General features: G+C 43.0%; 1 protein-coding gene across 17 annotated transcripts in view; it reads right to left on the reverse strand.

Annotated features, from left to right (window-relative positions):
* The window catches only part of TRDN (triadin), a 313,306-nt gene that overhangs the window by 206,690 nt on the left and 84,394 nt on the right, over window positions 1-22,222 (reverse strand). For all 17 annotated transcript variants that reach the window (XM_089777236.1, XM_089777234.1, XM_075924089.2 and 14 more), the window contains exon 6: window positions 7,020-7,076. In XM_089777236.1, the coding sequence (XP_089633362.1) occupies window positions 7,020-7,076 (57 nt within the window). The remainder of the gene's footprint in view (window positions 1-7,019; window positions 7,077-22,222) is intronic.

The following is a 22,222-nucleotide window of genomic DNA, read 5'->3' on the forward strand; positions in this document are numbered from 1 at the left end:
GTTGAATCTGTTCCATTTTAAAATAATTAAGCAGTCAAATTAAGGGCAAAGAAAGAGAGACTTACTGTAGTCTGGTGGTTTGGGAACACACATGGACCACTCAGGGTGCAATTTTTCTGCTCCAATGCCTATTTAAATATTTATCCAGACTGGAGCAGCTTCAAATGGGGATTCGGAGAGAGAAAGAGACTTCACTAAGCTTCGAGAGAGACAATACCATCATTTTTCTTTTTGCTGTTCCCTGCCTTGCTCACAACACAACTCCTACCTGTAGCCAGACAGGATCCCCCCTTGTAACATCCATTTTTGCTTGCCTGAAGCATACAGGGCACACAGAGCAGAAGGCCCAGGCTGTGTGACTGTGAATGGCTGTAAACAGAGATACGCCAATTGCTGACCAAGAGGTTGCCAAGGAGTGTCCTTGACTTAACCCATATTGATACGAACACACAGCCGTCCGTGGGGGGGGGGGGGAGGAATCTCTCGCCCAGTAAAAAAATGTCTAGTACTCACAATTTAGTTATGTCTCTTGCAAGTGTAAATTAACTTGAAACTTGCTTGTAAGAACTGGCGCCACAAAATGGACCAGTACAATTTGGCATCTTAAGATAAGAAAGAGGATACGGGCCCCCAGGGGTATAAAGATGGGTCCAGCAGAACATTTAATCTGAGCGTCAATCTACCATCTATCTGCTGGTCGGGTTAGGTGTTTGATCTCCCGAGGTTCCAAGGGGACACCCACCTCGTATTCGTCTTTCCTAGGAATTGAGAGACCAGCCCTGGCCTGACACACTGGAGTCGAGAGGCACAGAAGGGGGTAAAAATTGTACCTGGATGTGGTCCTTTGTCTTAAGTGTACACATAGACTTAGAGCTCTTTAAAGATTAAGCTGTCACTTGGTACCATTATTTCTATTTTCTATCTTTATTTTCTTTGTAACCATTTTTAAAATCTGTATTTGCTAGCAGTTAAGAAAGAGAAAAATAGCCATTTTAACCATATGCTTTTATAAGTTTTTTTTAATAAACCTGTAACTGTTTAAGCTTTAACCTGACTCCTTCAGTTGCTGTAACAGAACCAAGCACAATTTAAAAGAACTTCAGCCGGTCATAAGGGATAGGAAAAGCTTGGGCATTTGGATTTGTGTCACTCCCAGGTGACAGATCTGTTGGGGCATCTCTCAGGGTACGTCTACACTACAGCGCTAGTTCGAACTAACTTAGTTCGAATTAGTTAATTCGAACTAAGCTAGTTCGAACTAACGCATCTAGAACTAAAAACTAGTTCGAACTAGCGTTTTGCTAGTTCGAACTAGTAAGTCCACATTGAGTGGACTCTGGACAGGGCTTAAGGATGGCCGGAAGCAGTGCCGGCAGGGCATAAAAGGAGGACTTAGAGCATGGAGATGCTGTCTCAGGCTAGCCGAGGGCTGCGCTTAAAGGGTCCCGACCCCCACCCCGGACACACAGTTCTAAGGGGTGCCCCGCTTGCAAAGAAGTTCTGGCTTGGAGTGCCCTGAGTGCCCACACTGGGCACATCACACCACTCGGCCATCAGCCCGGCTGCACTTGCCGCAGGCTGCCATCTGGGGAGAGGGAGTAATTGGGGGGCTGCAGGAGAGCTTCCACCCCCAGAAGCCCGCAGAGCCAGCCCAGTCCTCCCCATCGGGGGCTCGTACCCCATTCCTCCCTCACCTCCTTCCACTTACCCTTCCCTAGCCCCCCTTCTTATTGATGTACAAAATAAAGATAACGTTTCTTCCAACATTGACTCTGTCTTTATTGAACAAAACTGGGGGGGACTGGGAAAAGGAGGTGGGAGAGGGGAAGAGAAAGGCTGGGAGAGGGGAGGGCAACTAACATGATCAGGGGTTGGGAACAGGTCCCAGATGAAGAAAGGCTACAGAGACTGGGACTGTTCAGCTTAGAAAAGAGGAGACGGAGAGGGGACAGGATAGAGGTCTCTAAAAGCAGGGGTTGGGTGGAGAGGGTGCATTCAGAAAAGTTCTTCCTGAGTTCCCATAAAGAAGGACTAGAGGACACCAAAGGAAAGGAATGGGTAGCAGGCTTGAAACTAGTAAGAGAAAGTTGTTGTTCTTGACAAAGCAAATAGTTAACCTGTGGAACTCCTTGCTGCAGGAGGCTGTGAAGGCTACAACTAGAACAGAGTTTAAAGGGAAGTGAGATAAAGTCATGGAGGTTGGGGCCATGGAGTCCTATTAGCCAGAGGGTAGGAGTGGTGTCCCTGCCCAAAGTTTGTGGAAGGCTGGAGAGGGATGGCACGAGACAAATGGCTTGGTCATTGTCTTCGGTCCATCCCCTCCAGGGTCCCTAGGGTTGGCCGCTGTTGGCAGACAGGCTACTGGGCTAGATGGACCTTTGGTCTGACCCAGGACGGCCATTGTAAGCTCAGGGCTCAGTGTCGGGGGTCTCAGTGGACCCCCTTGATTTTCATGCACACCTGGTCCTGGGTGGCCAGGCTGGCAGCTCTCCTGCCCTAGACGGCCACTTTCCTGTGCCTAGTGCGGAGATCATGGACGAGGTCCACGATGTCCGCACTAGCCCAGGAAGGTGCCCGCCTCTTGCGGTCCAGGGCAAACTCCCGGGAGCCGCCAGCCTGGTCCCGGCAAGAGGGGGTGGGCTGGGGGGCATCGGGTGGGTGGCTCTGTGCCGTGCCAGGTGCAGGGTCTGCTAGCTGGGTGCTGGCAGGCTTGCACCTGGCACGGGCACCGTAGCCAGCCCGTGCCCCTTTAAGGGGTCCGGGGCCGGGAGGGGGGCATAGAGTTTCCCTGGTGTTGGCCAGAGTGGCCACCAGGGAAACCTGGGGAGGGCTAGCCTCCCACTAGTTCGAACTAAAGGGCTACACAGCCCTTAGTTCGAACTAGCTAGTTCGAACTAGGCGTTAGTCCTCGTAAAATGAGGTTTACCTAGTTCGAACTAAGCGCTCCGCTAGTTCGATTCAAATTCGAACTAGCGGAGCGCTAGTGTAGCACCTATTAAAGTTAGTTCGAACTAACGTCCGTTAGTTCGAACTAACTTTGTAGTGTAGACATACCCTCAGTCTTTCCTAGGCTGCCTGCTGTGAAGGGATTTTGCATCCTAGCAGCTAAAATCTGAGGTGTAATAAGCTCTTCCTATTGGTCTGCTGGCTACCCTCTGCGACGGGACCCCGGTCCTAGCAGTAAAGACACAGACGTTAAACCTTCTCTCGGAAACACACACACACACACACACACTGCCCTGACTGTCAGCTGACACTACCACAAACAAAGTTCTACAGATGGTTTCCTTCGTGACACATCTATCATTCATTCCCTGAGAATCTTCCATCCTGTGTACTGAGTTCTTGGCTTTACAACCTTAACTTTCTTTTAATGTAGTTTTTGGTATGTAACAGCATATGCACATTACATAGGAGTGCAAACCAGAAACACTTATCAGGCTCCCACAAAACTTTAGGAAGATTACTGATCCAGAAATGAAATTCACCATTCAAGTTCCTGTCTATAATAAACTCAGATTAGGACCCCCACATCTGCCAAAGAATGTGCTGCTAAAGAACTGGGGAGCCAGGTGGGCTGCTAAAGAGCTGTGGAACCTGGAAATCCATAAAGCCCTGTATCTAAAATTCCCTGACAGACTGACTGCTTAGGAGCTGCCGAGATCAGCTGGATGAGTTGTAAGGAAATGAGGCTGTCTGGCCAGCTAGCTTGTCTGGTTTCTATCACATGTTTTTTAATAATTTTTGATAAACTATAATGTTAGAGCTGCAAATTCAAGTACTCCAAAGTGAAGAAAAGCCAGAATTAATTTGACTCTGTACATGTGCGTTATGATATGATCTTAAATTATAGGATCGCACACTGTTTTGGGTGGGGGAGGATCTAGATTCCAAACTCATCCAATGCATAATACATTCAGATAATGAAGAAGCAAGAGCAAAACTAACTATGCTGCATTTGTATAAATTGTGATTTCCCATAGTTTGGGCAAACTGACTGATTTCCATGTGAATGGAAAAAAAGTATTTTGTATTTTCTGCCTGCCAAATTTCAAGACCCAAACTGTAGAAATGTTAGAGCTGTTGAGAAGAACAGTTGGAATGTGTTTTTCATAATACTAACAAAATTACCTCTGCCACTAACCTCACTTTTTGAAACTGGTTAACCATTTTTGATAAAACTTTAAAAGGAAATTTAGCCTGAGGCATAGAGCAAGCATGGAAAATAATATCCTGAATGCTTAAAGTGTGGCAAAGTTATAAGAAATTGAACATAGGGGCTTATAATAGAAAGTGTTAAGGCTCTTTACCAATACACTATTCTAGGAAATGCTACCTATTTCACCTACAATAAAAAAAGATGTGAGGGGCATATTTGTGATATTTTCCAAAACGCTAGTCATCTGATAGGGTATGTCTACACTACAAAGTTAATTTGAACTAACAGACGTTAGTTTGAATTAACTTTGATAGGCACTACACAGGCAAACCGCTAGTTCGAACTTAATTCGAACTAGCGGTGCGCTTAATTCGAACTAGGTAAACCTCATTCTGCGAGGACTAAGGCCTAGTTCGAATTAACTAGTTCGAATTAAGGGCTGTGTAGCCACTTAATTCGAACTAGTGGGAGGCTAGCCCTCCCCAGCTTTCCCTGGTGGCCACTCTGGGCACCACCAGGGAAACTCTTCTGCCCCCCTCCCAGCCCCGGAGCCCTTAAAGGGGCATGGGCTGGCTACGGTGCCCGTGCCAGGTGCAAGCCTGCCAGCACCCAGCCAGCAGACCCTGCAACTGGCATGGCTCGAGCCAGCCACCCGCTGCCACCCAGCCCTCCGCCTCTTCCCGGAACCAGGCTGGCGGCTCCTGGGAGCATGCCCAGGTCCACAAAAGGTGGGCGCCCGCCTGGTCTAGTGCAGACATCGTGGACCTCATCCACGACCTCCACACTAGGCACAGGAAAGTGGCCGGCTAGGGCAGGAGAGCTGCCAGCTTGGCCACCCAGGAGCAGGTTGGCATGAAAATCAAGGTGGTCCACTAAGAACCCCTACCCTGAGCCCTGAGCTTAGAATGGCCGTACTGGGTCAGACCAAAGTCCATCTAGCCCAGTAGCCTGTCTGCCGACAGCGGCCAACACTAGATACCCTGGAGGGGATGGACCGAAGACAATGACCAAGCCATTTGTCTCATGCCATCCATCTCCAGCCTTCCACAAACAGAGGCCAGGGACACCATTCCTACCCCCTGGCTAATAGCACTCCATGGACCCAACCTCCATGACTTTATCTCACTTCTCTTTAAACTCTGTTCTAGTTCTAGCCTTCACAGCCTCCTCCAGCAAGGAGTTCCACAGGTTGACTATTTGCTTTGTGAAGAAGAACTTTCTGTTGTTAGTTTGAAGCCTGCTACCCATTCATTTCATCTGGTGTCCTCTAGTCCTTCTATTATGGGAACTAATGAAGAACTTTTCTTTATGCACCCTCTCCACAACACTCGTGCTTTTATAGACCTCTATCATATCCCCCCCTCAGTCTCCTCTTTTCTAAGCTGAGAAGTCCCAGTCTCTTTAGCCTCTCTTCATATGGGACCTGTTCCAAACCCCTTTCATTTTAGTTGCCCTCCCCTCTCCCAGCCTCTCTCTTCCCCTCTCCCACCTCCTTTTCCCAGTCTCCCTGAGTTTTGTTCAATAAAGAGAGTTTCTATTTTTGAACACACGTGTCCTTTATTTTGAACATCAGGAAGGGGGGCTAGGGAGGGGTAAGTGGAAGGAGGTGAGGGAGGAATGGGGTACGAGCCCCCAATGGGGAGGACTAGGCTGGCTCTGCGGGCTCCTCGGGGTGGAAACTCTCCTGAAGCCCCTTGATTGACCCCCCCTCCGGATGGCAGCCTGCGGCAAGTGCAGCTGGGCTGATGGCCGAGTGCTGTGATGTGCCGAGTGTGGGCCCTCAGGGCACTCCAAGCCAGGACTGCTTTGCAAGTGGGGAACCCCTGAGAACTGTCTGTCTGGGGTGGAGGTCGGGTCCCTTTAAGCACAGCCCTCAGCTAGCCTGAGGCAGCAGCTCCACACTCTTAAGTCCTAATCTGATGCCCTGCCCGCACTGCTTCCGGCCATCCTTAACCTCAGTTGAGGGTCCACTCAGTGTGGACATGCTAGTTCGAATTAGCAAAACGCTAATTCGAACTAGTTTTTAAGTCTAGATGCACTAATTCGAATTAGTGCTGTAGTGTAGACATACCCATAGTATATTTAATCTGCAACAATTGAAAAAAAGTACAGAGGAGTCAAATTTAGTCTGCTCAGATAAAAAGATGGAGAGAGTGTTGGGTAATATTTCTGTGTCCAGGAAGAGGGGAAGAAAGATCTATTAAGACAGCATTCTGTTCATACCTTAGTGAAATAAAAATAGTTCCCAGTTTAATAAAATTTAGGATGATGAATGTATTACAGACAGAGATGAGATTGTTTACTCCAATTAACTGAAAAGGCTTATCTATACAGGGACATCCAAGAAATACTAAATTAACTAAAGCTGTGAGGTTAAAGCACATTCAACCTCTGTGTGGACACTCCTATTCAGAAATAGAGCAGCCTTAATCCATTATAACTTAATTCTTCTTCAAAAGAGAGTAAAATTTAGTAAACTAAGACTACTATACTTCTGAATGAGAATGTGCATACAAGGATTTAATGTGCTTTAATTTTCATGCTTTAACTTCAAAGCTTTAGTTAATTCATCTTAATATTCCTCAGTGTCCCCATGAAGACAAGCTATTTGTGACCCCATGAAGACAAGCTATCTGATGAAGCTTAAAGTTAGAGTTTTGTGAAGCTCTCACTGAAAGGGAAATCCACTTGAACTGGGATCTACGGTGGTGAAAGACCATACGTCTTTATGTGTGTCCATACAATGTATAGTTAAATAAGGCCCTGATCATGACTAGGAACTTTCTACATGCTCCTGAAGTATAATTTTAATAAATATCTATTATCTATTACACATGCATCGATAAATAGTCATAATTACCTTTTGGTGCTTGTTTTTCAAGTTTTTCTTGTCTGTCAGGCTTCTCTTTATGAATTTCTGGGAAGAACACAATCAATGGTTTATTTATAGTGTAGGAGAAAACCTCAAATATCAATAAAGGAAATAAATTATAATAAAAAAAGAAACAAATTCTAAGGATATATTGAAGGTTCATGGATTGCTAAACTGTATATTTGGAAATATATGTGACAAAATTCTCACCATATACATAGAACCCTGAAAATCTGCGGATATCTGCTTTATTTCCATGAGTATCCACATTCATAGACGTGAATGTGGATATCCATGGCTCATTTTTGCAGAGATGGATGCAGATACAAATCTAGAACCCTTCAAATTTGCAGATATCCACTTTATATCTGTGGGAATTGACATCTGCAGGTGTGGGTGTGGATGTGGATATCTGTAGCTCATTTTTGTGATTACATATGCAGATACAGATACAAAATTTTGTATCAGCATAAGGCTCTACATATATGAAGGTTTGCTCTCAATGTGAGTTATTGTTACAATAATTTGCAGGTTTTTATTAATTCCTAAAAAGCACATAATTGTTTTTATAAAGCTCTACCTGTGATTAGCTGTTATGGCTTCTACTTCATAAATACCTTGTGGAAGATCACCCTTATTATTAAATGCCTATAATTAATATTTAGTATTAAATGTAGTAATACAGTTATATATCAATTTTATGTGTACAGTAACAACTATGTACAAATACATTAAGAACTATAGAATTTCAATGAAATATTCTTAATAAGAATTTGTTGCTATATTTCAAAAACATCCAATAATTACTGATCAATGCACCTTTTGGATTTATTAACACAGATATATCATGTTAAATAAGAGGACTATGACAGAAGTTTATAAAATCATGACTGGTGTGGAGAAAGTAAATAAGGAAAAGTTATTTACTCCTTTCCAAACCACAAGAACTAGAGATCACCAAACGAAATTAATAGGTAGCAAGTTTAAAATAAACTAAAGGAAGTATTTCTTCATAAACACACAGTCAGCCTGAGGAGCTCCTTGCCAGAGGATGTTGTGAAGGCCAGGACTTTTACGGGGTTCAAAAAAGAGCTAGATAAATTCATGGGGGATATTCCATCAATGGTTATTATCCATGATGGGCAGGAATGGTGTGCCTAGCCTTTATTTGCCACAAGCTGGTAATGGCAAAAGGGGATGGAACATTTGATGATTACCTGTTCTGTTCATTCCATCTGGGGCACCTGGCATTGGCCACTTTTGAAAGACAGGATTCCAGACTAGATGGACCTTTAGTCTGTCTTATTATGTCCGTTCTTATGTTCCTATGGTAAATATAGATTCCCTTCACTTAGGCATATATCTAAAATTACAAGTTCCTTTGAGGAGAGAATATATTATTTCTGTATTTTGGATAAACCCAGCACACCATCGCCATTGTAATGATAGGTAATAATGCTTTGCTTTTATAACATATAATATAAATAAGTTTCTAGAATTGAGGGTCAGTGCCCATAGCAATGACATACTTATTATATAGTAATGGGTAATTTTTACTAATGGATTTAATTGACTGATTGTCTGGGAATTATCTTCATAGAAGAAAGAGTGAATGCAGTGATAGAAAATTCAGAGTGAAGATGTATAAGACTTTTCAACTAGTTTGCGATCAAGTCACTTTTAAAAAACTGAAGTCAGTGTTGAATGTTTGGTTATTGTATTCTAATGTATACATCCCAAACAGGATATGCTATATTACATTTTTTACTTTTATTTTATTCCTGAATTGTGATGTTAAATTGTGACTGAGTCACTTTTCTGTAATAATACAAGTATACAGCTCCTAGAATTATTAAAACATCATGAAATCTTAAAAATCATGGGCAGCTTGTTATAGTACCAGTATTGCCCACAGGAAAATAAACACACAACATTACCTTTCATATGCTTCCCAATGTTTACATACTGGAAATTTCTTTTCCAAAAATTGGCATCATCCACATTTTTGGAGGACATGTATTTGAAATGGGAATATTTCTACCTGAACTGATATAACAAACACAGCCCTGTTACACAGCGTGTTTTATAGGCACTGACTCAGTGTGCACTCGGAGGCTCAAGAACCTATGAAAACATTAATGGTTGCTTCACACCCCTCAGCCATAGCTGTTCAGTGGGGCCCCAGGGCTGACTGTACAGCGGGTGGTGGGAGATGCTCAAGGAAGGGTGGAAAGGAGCCAGCAGTGGCTGGGGGGAAGCCTTGCCTGAGGGGGCTGAGAGAAGTGAGCCAAGGGTGGACAAGGAGCCTGGGGGAGGGGGCAGAGTGGGGATAAGAAGAGGCAAAGAGAGTGTGGGGACCTCAGAAAAAGGGGTGGGGTGGGGACAGGGCCTTAGAATAGAACCAGGGTAGAACACCTGCGATTTACATCATTTAGAAGTTAACTCATTTAAGAACTGGAACAAGGATCATTTGCTTATCTTAAACATTTTAGCAACTGTCTACCTTTCAGCTGGCCCACACAATACTGTGCCATCTCTTCCATAGAAAATCTCATCTGTGAGATTGGTACTATACTAGTGCTAAAGACCTTATATTGATTTTATCTTATGTGTCAAAAAGACAAAGACAGCAAACAAAGATAATATAGATTATACAGACTTTAAAAACAGAGCCCTTGCTCTGTTCCGGATCTGGTTGTTAACTTTTGGGGGAAAATAACAAGTGATATCATAGCAGACATCTGGTAAACTGCTAAAGACTATGTTTGACTGCCTGCATTAGTGTAATATGAGCACACCTCCTGAAATGTAAAACTGATATCGGACACTAGACCAAAATTAACTCCTGGTTTGAACAGGTGCAGCTCCTACTAGAGTCAGTGGGAGGTGTGTGCCCTTAATTAAGGTCTAGGCTTGGCTTTCCTGTTCCCTATTACAAGATCAATCACCACAAAATTAATCCAACAGAGACAGAGGAAAACACTGTACATACTGCATCTACTGGACAGTCTACACAGCACCCAAAACTCAGAGCTATGCAAATTGCGTAGCTTATTTCCAGTCTATTTTGAAATAGGCTATTTCAGGCCATCCCTTTACCCTCATGAAATGAGGTTTACAGGGATGGCAAAATAATGTGCCCATTACCAAAAAATATTTTGAAATTTCGGGCATGTTTCTAAGATGTGGGGTAGCTATTTCAGGATACCTCGCTATCCCGAAATATCTGTGTTGTGTAGACATTACCTAAGGGCCCAATCTAATGTGCACTGAAGTCAGTCATTGGGGCTTTAACAGACATTGAGGCCATAAAAGTCCGTAAAAGCATATGCATTGCTTAACAGGATAAATGGGAAAGAATAAATTTCTACATTCCATTAATGGACTGATCTGCTGCACAGATTTGTCCACAGACTTCTGAGAATCAATATCCATAAATTTCAAGCAGTATTTGCCATCTCACATACAGTTTGTGACAGGATTAGAAGAAAAGCATGATTGTGCTATATCATGAGTCTCTACTGCATTCAAATCAGTGCTCATTCTGTCAGCAAAGAGGCAAAAATATTTATTAAAAAGGAGGAGAGGCCTAGATATGTACCATTATCAGTCATTAGAGAGAGAAGATAAACTGTCCAGAAAATCCCGCTGAGCCATTTCTGACCTTGTATTTTCCAGTTTTCATATGTATAGCATTCTTGTTGTTCATTAAGCCCCCAAATTCAGATTACAAAGGAATCAACTAGTTTAAATGCTCCCGTTACAACTGAGTTTGGTTTGTTTGCTTACTGCAACTGTATCAAGATTTTTCTCCCAGTCACTGCTAGTGTCCACAAGTCTTACACACGGCTTCTATTGCATTCTAACATATGCTCATTTTTTGCTCTCGTTTTTATAGTTCTTTTGATAATTTAATGTACATGAAAGATGTCAATGGACATCGTTAGAGACATGAAATCTTTGAATCCATCTGCAAATTAAGGACAACAGGGAGAGAAGTTAATTAATTTTTTCCACTCAGTCTCATCACTGTCCATCAGCCCTCACACAGAGGGACTATCTCTAATCATGAGAGGAAACAAAGGATGAACTACTCCATCATGTTTACTGAAGAATCCAATTATAAGATAAAGTAACACCCACCTGAATTTAACTTACATCTTGCATTTTTCTGATTGTCCTCAGCATGTTAGACCACCAAAGACTTCCTTATGCATACAGAATTGTCTGCTTTGGACTTGTTTTCATCAAGTTAACTGATTGTCAGATAACAAGACAAAGGCTAGCACAGATACTTTCCAAAAAGTTTATTCCGGGATACACTTTATCTTTACCTTAAGCTAACCTTAGTCTAGACAGTCTCATAAAGAGCAGTCTGGATCCACACAGAAAGTTTAGTCATTGCAGTGCTTAGAAAATTGCTGGAACAACATTGGGATCCACAAACCTAGACTCATAAAATCATAGCACCATAGAGCTGGAAGAAACCTCAGAAGGTCATCAAGTCCAGCCCCCTGCTCTAGGCAGGACCAATCCCAACTAAATCAACCCAGCCAGGGTTTTGTCAAGCTGAGATTTATTTAGTCTCAAACTTGATTTAGTGCCTAGGCTCCTAAAAAATGCACAGGCAGAGATAGGTTCCTCAGGTTATATCTAAATTATGAGCTAGAGAAGTGGTTCCCAGCTCATGGAAACCTACTTATACTAGCTCTCATCTGGGCTAGCATGCTAAAATGGTAGTGTAGCCATGGTAACAGGGGCAGTGGTAGCACAGTCTAGCCACCTTCAGTATATAACCACGGAGTTCAAAAAATTTGTACTCAGGGAGTCTAGCCTATGCTGCTGCTTGCTGCGCCTGTGCTACTAATATTATTAGCTCAATGAAAGCTATCATGCGGATGACTATGCAACCTCCCTACCGGGGGGTATGTCTACACTACCCCGCTAGTTCGAACTAGCGGGGTAATGTATGCATACCGCACTTGCTAATGAAGCCCGGGATTTGAATTTCCCGGGCTTCATTAGCAGAAGCGGGGAGCCGCCATTTTTAAATCCCCGCTGCTTCGAACCACGGGGCTCGAACTAGGTAGTTCGGACTAGGTTCCTATTCCGAACTACCGTTACTCCTCGTGAAACGAGGTGTACCGGTAGTTTGGAATAGGCACCCTAGTCCGAACTACCTAGTTCGAGCCCCGTGTAGCCGCGCTACACGGGGTTCGAAGCAGCGGGGATTTAAAAATGGCGGCTCCCCGCTTATGCTAATGAAGCCCGGGAAATTCAAATCCCGGGCTTCATTAGCAAGTGCGGTATGCATACATTACCCTCCTAGTTCGAACTAGGAGGGTAGTGTAGACATACCCAGGTAGTGTAGATGTAGCCTAAGAATGGGATCCACTAAAGCAAGACACTAGGCCAGTATCTGTCTAAGCCAGTCAATGGGAGATGCTGATGAGAGGAATGTAACCTAAATCTCACATCTCTCATGGTGGCACAGTAATCCAGGTTGCAGAGAGGCACCTATCTCTGCATATAATCCACAGTCAGGAGCTCCTCTCCTGTAGTCATACAGTTTAGGCACCTAAGTCACTTCTTGCAAGAATAAGTTAGGTATCTGCCTAACTCCACACAGAGTTAGTGAGTTATCAGCCCTCACAAGGCAAGATGAGGCTGGAACTCCAGCTCAAGTCCCTGTGGTAGAGCTCAGGCTTCAGTTGCAGTTGGTTGGACTCAGGCTTGGGCCTCAGTCCCTGCAGCAGGGTTTTGGCATGAAGCATCAGAGATTTGAGGAGGAAGCACCATCTCCACTCTGTCTCACCTCAGCAGGCCTCTCAACTTGTGCTGACTCTGCCTCCAATGATCTTTACATGCGCCTTCTGTGAAGGCTTGCTCTGCTTCAGACAAGCACGACTTCACAGCACCACATTAACTCACTGCTTCTTCCTGTCTAGGCAGCCAGATCTGTCCTTATTGATACGCAGAATATGCAGCTGTGTAGCACACCAGAAAATTTGGGGTACCACTGAGTCTTAATGTCTACCTGCTCCTTCCCCTGTTCTGTGGCTCTGCTTCCTCCTTCAGAGAAAATCTAGTTAACTTAAATGTGATAAAGCCTGACAGAACTATAAGCAGAACAACTTGTGAAAGAGCCATTCAAGGGATAATTAATCCATTTAACAAGCATTAGCCCACCTCAGATACATACTGTCATTTTCTGAATTTACTGTGTTAGTCACCAGGACCTTCGTTTAAAATTTGCTTTTAAAATATTTCATGTGTTGCTGAAGATTATAAAATCACATCTCTAAAAATTTGTCATCCCCTGTTCCCTCCTTCCCCAGCTGCTGTTGGGCATAGAGACACCACTTTAATAGTACTGTGTAGGGCCCCATAAATCCTAAGGACAGCCCTACAGACAGCATTATTGTTCTTCACAGCTAGCAAGACAGTACTTTTTCAGTGAGGTCTTATGCAATGGATAAATTGTTAAAGAGAACTCAACCAAGTATGTCACAGAATGAACAAAGAAGACAAAGTATAGAAAATACAATTCAAGCTATTTGAGGCACCGTTTTACAGCAATTGAAACTAAAATTTATTGTATTGTGTGCTGTGAAATGCTAAATGCTGAAAGCATGAAACCTTCTAAATTAATTCAGCATTTGGAAAGTAAACATCCATGATTAAAGAACAAGCCTCTTGAGGTCTTTAAGAGAAAACTGAACAGCTTGAATAGACAGCAAACACTGATTTGGAAAACAAGTAATGTCAGTAAGAATGCTCTTGAAACTTCATATCTCATGTCACTTCATATTACCCAAATACATAAGGCATATACAATAACAGAATCTCATACCTCCTGTGGCATTAAAAATGCTTACAAGCACGCTTAGCCATGAAGAGTCAAATAAGCTAATGATATTCCGTGACCAAAGATACTGTTTTGAGGCATATTAATGACAACATTCATGAGCAGTTGAAAGAAAAGTTAAAATGGTGTTCAGTTTGATGAATCAGCAGATATTTCAGACTTAGCGCAGTTCTTAGCTCTCATTTGATATCATCTGGATGTTACTGTTGAAGAAAACATGCTCTTCTGCAAAGCGCTGCCTAGCCACATACCTAGTGAATGTTTATGTATCCTGTTTGTTGACGCTGCTAATTATTTTGAAATCAATTGGGAAAAACGTATTGCTGTATGCAGTGACAGGGCCCAATCAATGACTGGTAAGAACAGTGGGCTTGTTGCAAGATGAAGAACCATTATGCCACATGCAATTTGGAGCCATTTTTTCTTACATCAATGAGCCCTCACTGAAAAAGGGATGCCTTCTGTTTTATGTCAGGTGCTTGAAGAGTCTGGAAAAATTGTGGATTTCATAAAGTTGGCTTCTATCAGTTCACCTTTTTGAAGTTTATTGTGATGAAATGTGTGCGCGTCATAAAAGTATTTTCTTATATACTCATGTGAGATGGCTTTCACGAGGAAAAGTGTTAAGCAAACTTTTTGAATTACGAGCTGAAGGACTTATGTTTCTGCAGCATCAAGGGTCTCCTTTTGTTAAATCATTCAGGCGATGTCTAGATTGCAGCCTTCTTTTGGAAGAAGCTTTTCCGGAAGATATCTTCCAGAAAAACTTCTTCCGAAAGAGAGCGTCCACACACCAAAAGCGCATCAAAAAAACAATCTGCTTTTTCAAAAGATAGGTTCCACATTTATTGGACGCTATCTCACATTTAAATTGTGATGTCGTCAGTCATATGAATAAGCTGACGATGAGTTTTCCAAGAAGTACACAAAAACATAATTGTGTTTGTGAAACAAGCAAAGAAGCTTCTTTGGACTGAGCAGCATCAGAGTGAAAACCTCAAGTCATTTCTTCTGAGTTGCGAGTTTATGAAACTCATTGCTAGTGACAAGTGTGTGGACATTAAACAATTAAAATACATTATGATTGAATATATATTTAAACTTGATAAGCAGCTCCAGGATTACTTCCCGCCTGATGATGAAGAACTTGGCAGGAGGTGAATAATTAATCTATTCAACAAAGGAGTAGTTGAGTCTGTCGAACTCACAGGAAGCCTGCAAGAGAAAGCGATTGAGCTTTCATCTGATAACAATTCTTCAGTGTTCATTTCCTTCAAAAGAAGTGAGCACATTTTGGATAAAGCATGAGTATCCCAAACTCGTAACTGAAGCTTTGAAAGTTTTAATCCTGTTCACAACATTGTATTTATGTGAACCAGGATTCCCATCAGTGCTTGCGATAAAGACAAAGCAACTAAATAAATTATTTGTGGAGAATGACCTGCTGCTGTGTGTGTCTTCAACCCACCATAACAATATTAGCTGGTACAAAACAAGCACAAGTGTTTCACTGAAGAACTCTAGGGCTATGTCTAGACTGCATCACTTTTTCTTGAAGCTTCTGAACTGTAATTAAATATTAATTGGGCCCCAGAAAGTGTGAAAATACTCTGTAGCCCAGTGGTTAAGGTAATCACTGGAGCGGTGGTAGATCCAATCCAAAAAGCAAAAAGAGGAATTGAACCAAAGTCTCCATATCCCAGATGAGTACCCTAACCCAAGGTTTCCCATAGAGCAGACCTTAGTCTTAGAAGAGTTATAGCATTAACCCATTACTGTCCAAACACACACATCTCCAAGCCTGGTGCAGCGGGGAGACCCCAGGGGAAGGTGAGGCAACCCTTTCCCTTGCAGTGGCAGCTCCTGACCTTCAGGGTTGGGCCCAGGTCCATACACGAAGGGCACGTCTAGACTATCCTCAGCTTCCAAAAGAAAATATGCAAATTTGGCATGAATTTGCATATCTTCTTCTGATCCCTTTTTTGGAGGAGGTTTTTTCAGAAAAAAAAGCAGTCTAAATGGGGCTTTTCAAGCATAAACCCCCTTTTTCAAAAGAACCCTTATTCCTCAAAAAATGAGATTTACAGGGTTCTTTTGCGCGAAAAACCCCATCTAGACTGCTTTTTTTTTCTCGAAAAAAACTCTTTCCGAAAAAGAGATAGGAAGAAGATATGCAAATGTGCGCCAAATTTGCATATCTTCTTTCAGAATCCATGGGTAGTCTAGACGTGCCTTAAATATTGTAACCTGGTGCACAGGCTGCAGCACCACCCAGATTTAGCCCAGCTGCTGCCGCTGTCATGAGTAAGAGCTGGTCAAACCAACTCTAAGTGGAACTGTGACCCCCATATGCCAAGCCCCAATGCATGGAATGGGGAGCCAGATCCAGTCAAGTAGGTCAGGAGGCATCACCGTGGGGTGAGTACTAATAACGCTTGTTCTCCAACTCCTCACTCATGCCCTTCCACTTAGGGCCTCCCTTCCATACCAGGATAGGATTAGAACTATGAAAAACTTGTATGGTGGTTCAAAAAAGGAGATAAACACAGTTGGTGGGTTGCCTTACAAAAAAGTTTAGGAACCACTGCCCTAACCACTAGGCTAGAAGTTCAGTGTAGTCCCCTCGTCTCAATGGTCAATTTGTGTGCAGTTAAGCAACCTCTGAACATGCTTACCTGACAAGGCCCTGAAGAGAAGATATGAGGAGGAATGCCTATCTCCCCCTTACTTTGTGAGTGCTCTGGCGCTTAGGCCTGAGATAGGAAATTGGATCCCTAGAATGAGGCCCCAGTGCACATGCTCAAAGGCAGGAAATTATGTGCCCATGGAACATTTACAGCACAAATTTAGGTGATACTGTAAGTGGAGGGTGTATGCTTTCTCTGTCTGGCCAATTGAAGGGAACAATGCTTTAAGTCCAGGCAAGGATGAGAGGTCAAAATTAAAAAGGGGACAAGAGGCCAGAGTGTCAACACTGGCTCATGCTCGGGAAACTAGATGGGCAGAAGGGTTTGAAAGGGCAGCCCTGTGAGGAGAATCCCCATTTTACACAGAGCAGACTGAGGGAGCTCCCTTCCTTTTAGGTGGTGAAATACCAGGTTTGCTCAAGGCCTGCTGAGAATATTGCCCTAGCTGCCCCTTTTTTAGGAGGGCTGGGAAGGATTTTTTTCCATTCCACCAAATTGGTTAGGGAGGGCTTTGTTGACATGTGGCAAGAACTTAGGTTATATGTTGCAACTCATTATATAAGGGTACGTCTAAACTACATGCCTCCGTCGACGGAGGCATGTAGATTAGCCAGATCGGCAGAGGGAAATGAAGCCGCGATTAAAATAATCGCGGCTTCATTTAAATTTAAATGGCTTCCCCGCTCTGCCGATCAGCTGTTTGTCGGCAGATCGGGGCAGTCTGGACGCGACGCGCCGACAAAGAAACCTTTCTTGATCGGCACAGGTAAACCTGGTTTCACGAGGCATACCTGTGCCGATCAAGAAAGGCTTCTTTGTCGGCGCGTCGCGTCCAGACTGCCCCGATCTGCCGACAAACAGCTGATCGGCAGAGCGGGGCAGCCATTTAAATTTAAATGAAGCCGCGATTATTTTAATCGCGGCTTCATTTCCCTCTGCCGATCTGGCTAATCTACATGCCTCCGTTGATGGAGGCATGTAGTTTAGACACACCCTTAGTGTGTGGAAGGATTCACAGTACAGCTACTCCATAGAAAAGACATACAGTGACCAGATAAATGGCATAGTAAAGGCCTCAAAAAGGAGGTGAAAGGTGAAAGGAATAGAATGGAAGGACAGTGGGGCTGTGGCTCCTCTGAATGGTACAGCAAGAAACCAATCCCCTTTCTTGTAGCCCAGCTTAACCCTCCTAAAAGGGAGGAGAATGAATGGTAGGGTCCCAGCAATGAATTGGTTGGGGGACCTGGATGGAAAAAGGGGGAGCTGGCAGAAGCCTCCTGTGTAGTTATCGAATGAATGTGGAGTTACCTGCCAGATAGTCCCATCTAATGATCAAGTTGTGACCTGATTAAATGACATCAATTGTTTCCTGACCTTATTTTGGTATAGCTAAACAAGTGAGTTTAGATGGCTAAGGTGTGGCGGTGGAGGGCAAGGTGGTAGATTACAATAGAACTTAAAACTGGTCCAAATGGGCCTAAGTCCTTCTGTGGATATGAGCCAGCGTGTGTCCATAGGTCTAGCGCAGGCGTGGGCAAAATATGGCCCGTGGGCAGGATCCGGACTGCTGAGCCACTGGATACAGCCCGCAGAGACAGGCAGGCTCCCCTGCTTGCCACGCAGCCCCGCATGCTCCGAGCAGAAACGTGACTGCAGGGCTCCGTTTCTGTTTTAAAACTGGAGGGGTGGGGGGAAGTTTCAGGAACCACCCTGCCTCCAGCACAATCCCATTGGCCGGTTTCTTACCAGAAACCAACCAATGGGAGCTGCTTGTTGGAATAATAGGCCCCCCCCCTCTCCTCGGCTCAGTTATTCAATGAAGCACATGGCCAGGCAAGCAGGCTGGCTGGCTGGGAAACATTTTAAACTCTGCAGTCAGGCAGGTTAGTTTGGCAGCTGCCAGGGAAGTCACTTGGCCACAGCCTGCTTCTGGCACCCCAGCCCATTTCTGCCCCAACCATCTGCCCCACCCCACACTCAACATACCCAAACTTTCTGTCCCCCTCTTACACTCATACCCCTCCCAAATCTGGAACCCCAAACTCCTGTCCCAGATCACAATACCCTCCTACCCTAGGTCACATCCTTAACTCCTGCACTCCAGTCCCCTGCCCTAGGTCACAATTTCCTCCTTCACCCAAACTCCCTCCCAGGTGCCAGTCGCCCTCCTGCACCCCATTTCCTTATCCCAAGCTCCCTTCTGCACCCGACCTCCATCCCAGACCCTGCATCTCCTCCATTAATATCATGGAAGAGTGCGGCTCTCGACTACTTTCCAAAAACTTGGAGTGGCCCCCCCCATCAAAAATGATTGCCCACCCCTGGTCTAGAGGAATGTAAAGAGAGTTTACCCTACATAGCTTCACATATAATTTTTTAATCTGGCTCATGGCCGGATAAATTATATGCTATTAGCAAATTCATGCACACAGGCTGAAGCATTTGGAGCCCGTTAGGAGATCCTAAACTACCATAGCTTCAAATTGATTTCAAATTATTCAGATATATTTCTTGCCTCGCTACTTTATCCCTGTCAAAATCCAAGAAAATTCTTGTGTTTCAGATACAGACCTATTTTGTTTGTTTTTCCCCTTGTAATGATTTTAGTGGATCGCATAGTAATCTACTTTTAAAACATTCATATATCCATGGAAGGCAGATAGAGAGCAGATAACCTAAACTAGCCCCATGGCATTTGGGGAGCAGATCCAATTTAACATGAATATTTCTGAACGATCTGTATAACTGAGATTACTCCCCACTAGAAACACTGAAGATTTCTGGATGGATTATCTAACCTACAGCAACACTTATGAAGAAAACACATCACACACAGCCCTTAAAGAAACTGAACAATATATAAACTACACTCCCAACTTCGAAAATTTGTCTTCACGAGGCAAATTTCTTCTAATCTCTGTATGAAGTTGGAGCCAGCGGAAAATATACTCTAGAATACATTATTTCTGCACATTGCAAGTTAAATGTTACCAGCAAAAGCAAGTTTCTATTTTGATTGAATCTGATTAATTTATAAGCCATAAAATGCAACAACAAACTAACTCCACATATTTAAAATAGGGAAGCATTAGAATTTTCTCTTCAGAGATTTTCCTCTTGCATTTTGATATTCTGTGTCTTATATTTTATGACAAGTAGCTTTAATTTTCTTGTAATCACATCATATCTTATTTTTGAGGTGACAAAAGAGTCTCTAATATCATAGAAGTCTTACATGGCCATTTTAAAGAACACAATTTATCTCTATCAATGTGACATACTGTTAATAAATCTTAAATATTATGAATTCATGTTTAGAAAAATGACAGACTCAAGCAGCAGCAAGGATAATCTTTGTCACCAAGGCAACCATCCTGATCCTCAATGAGATGGCAGAATAGTTTATTAAATAATTGCAAAGGAGTATGTATTTTAAAAGATGTTTCATTCTAAGGTGTTTCTAGTTATCAAGCAGGCTTAAAATAATTATCATTTCCCCAGTGCTACTGGTTTCTAGAAGGAACAAAGATTTTATTTCCTAAAATGTGGGCACTGCTTGACTTATCTAGTGTTCCGAGGATATACAGAACATGCCGCATAATTGTTTTAAATGCCTCCAAGAAAAAAAGCTTGCAGCCTTCTCACCAACCATTTTCAAACCGTGACAGGAGATATATTCACTATATTGTTAGCAGGCCTGCACAGCTTTATGTTGTAGACCCAAAAGAAGCCTGATAGTCTGATGATAGTCAGACTTACATGAGCTAAAGCTGCAGCTTTCTGCAGTTTGATTGAAAATCCCTGCTTAACAAGCAGTTTTGGAACCCTTTTTTATCCTCCCCACCTTGTTTTGTCCTCCCCCCAAGCCTTTACCATGTTAATTTTCTTTATCAAGAGTTTACAGTGTCTACTAACAGCCCCGCTCTCCCCATGCACTACAAAAAAACAAACATTAGTAAGAGGAGGGATGGGAAAGAGAAGTAAATTATAGCTTCCTGAAGCACTTTATACTAGAGGTGTCCTCTCAGCACACTTCAGCCTCACATTAGTATGAATAAAGCCCCATAGCCCCTTCATGAGGAGACAGGAGGATGGTTTTATATTTCCATCAACAAATACAGTTGTTCATTTCCAGTCCGCTTATTTTATTATGCTGTTGTTGGGCTGCGCACTGTTAATAAGTAGTCATTTGTAATAATATGTATTACAAACGCAGCATCTACAGGGACAAATTGAGGTCAGGGCCCACTGAGTTACGAACTGTATGTGTACATAATCAGAGACTTTCCATTCTCCAAAGAGCTTATAGTGTAAACAAAACAAAACAAAAACCACAAGAACATGGTAGAAATATTATTCCCATTTCCTAAACGTGGAGCTTTATGATTACATGACTTATCTATGGTCACACGGGAAACCAGCATCAGAGATGGCGACTTAACTTTGATCCTCTGAAGCCTAGTCTAGTCCTTTAACCCCCATCTCTCTACATTAGTATTAAACAGTCATTCTGAGGGTGAACTGAGCTTTTAATATCAACAATTGTTTTAAATTGCAACCATTATGACTAGATTGATTTTAAGGGGTTATATTTTTATGTATCTTTTGCTGAGTAAACTATAGCAAGGGAGCCGGGTTTCAAGCTATTCACTCTTCCTCCTTCCCTGTTCCTTCCCCTCCCTTTGGCTATACAAAACAAAACTGACTTACACAGGCAGTAAGGCTAAACATTTTGGACCAGGCATACAAAGGGTATTTAGACTCCTAACTTCCACCAATATTAGTGGAAATTAGGAACCTAAACATCTATGTGACTCTCAAACTTTGAGTTTAAAATCTGCATTTTCTCAAAAATGTCCATATGATAGGGGGAATAGACGCCACCCAAAATGCCTGGCAAGATTATGGTTAATAACTCTGCCTCCAGCAGCCAGAAGCTCTACATTTGCTGCCCACGATGATGTTGGGCTACATCCGTGCTGGTTTAGCTCATCTTACTTGCAACAGGTGTGTGATTATCCTGGCTAGTTGTTGGTGGTGTAAACCAATAGCTAAGCGACAGCTGGAATGATTTGGATTAGGAGTTTAGGATTCCAGAGATGAGTCATTTTTAACTTGCTCCTAGACATTGTCTTTTCAGAGAATTTTTGTCAATTCTCCCTTTGTTAGTCTCCTTAGGAGACATTCTAAACTATATAGCTATTGTCTGGCTCTACTTTAAGCAGAAAAAGCTGGTTAGGACACAGCTATTTTTATTCAGTGGTGTGGGGAAAGGAAGCTGTATAATGGACTCATTCCCAACATGTTAACACTACATGGGGCTACAGTCTAAATCATTATAGCAGTCACAATACAAAAAATAATATTTCTGACTCTCAGAATGAACTCTGAGATTTATGTCTCCCAATGGGCATAGCCTTTGGGAATGGCCAAGGAGTTGATGGTGCAGGTGTTAAAAGGAGCTCTATCTTTTATGTTCCCCTGATTCTTGGAGCTGCCAGGCTTAAACTGAAGTTGTCTCACACTAGCTCTAATTTATGCCAAAAATAATAGCTCCTGTGGGGCTTTTATGGCAGCTGGAGATAGCTAGAATGCAGTAGTGATCAAGACATCCTTTCCTTGATACAGTCCACTAC

This window comes from Pelodiscus sinensis, chromosome 3, assembly GCF_052426305.1.
Source record: "Pelodiscus sinensis isolate ZL-2025 chromosome 3, ASM5242630v1, whole genome shotgun sequence".
In the NCBI taxonomy this organism is placed as follows: Eukaryota; Metazoa; Chordata; order Testudines; family Trionychidae; genus Pelodiscus; species Pelodiscus sinensis.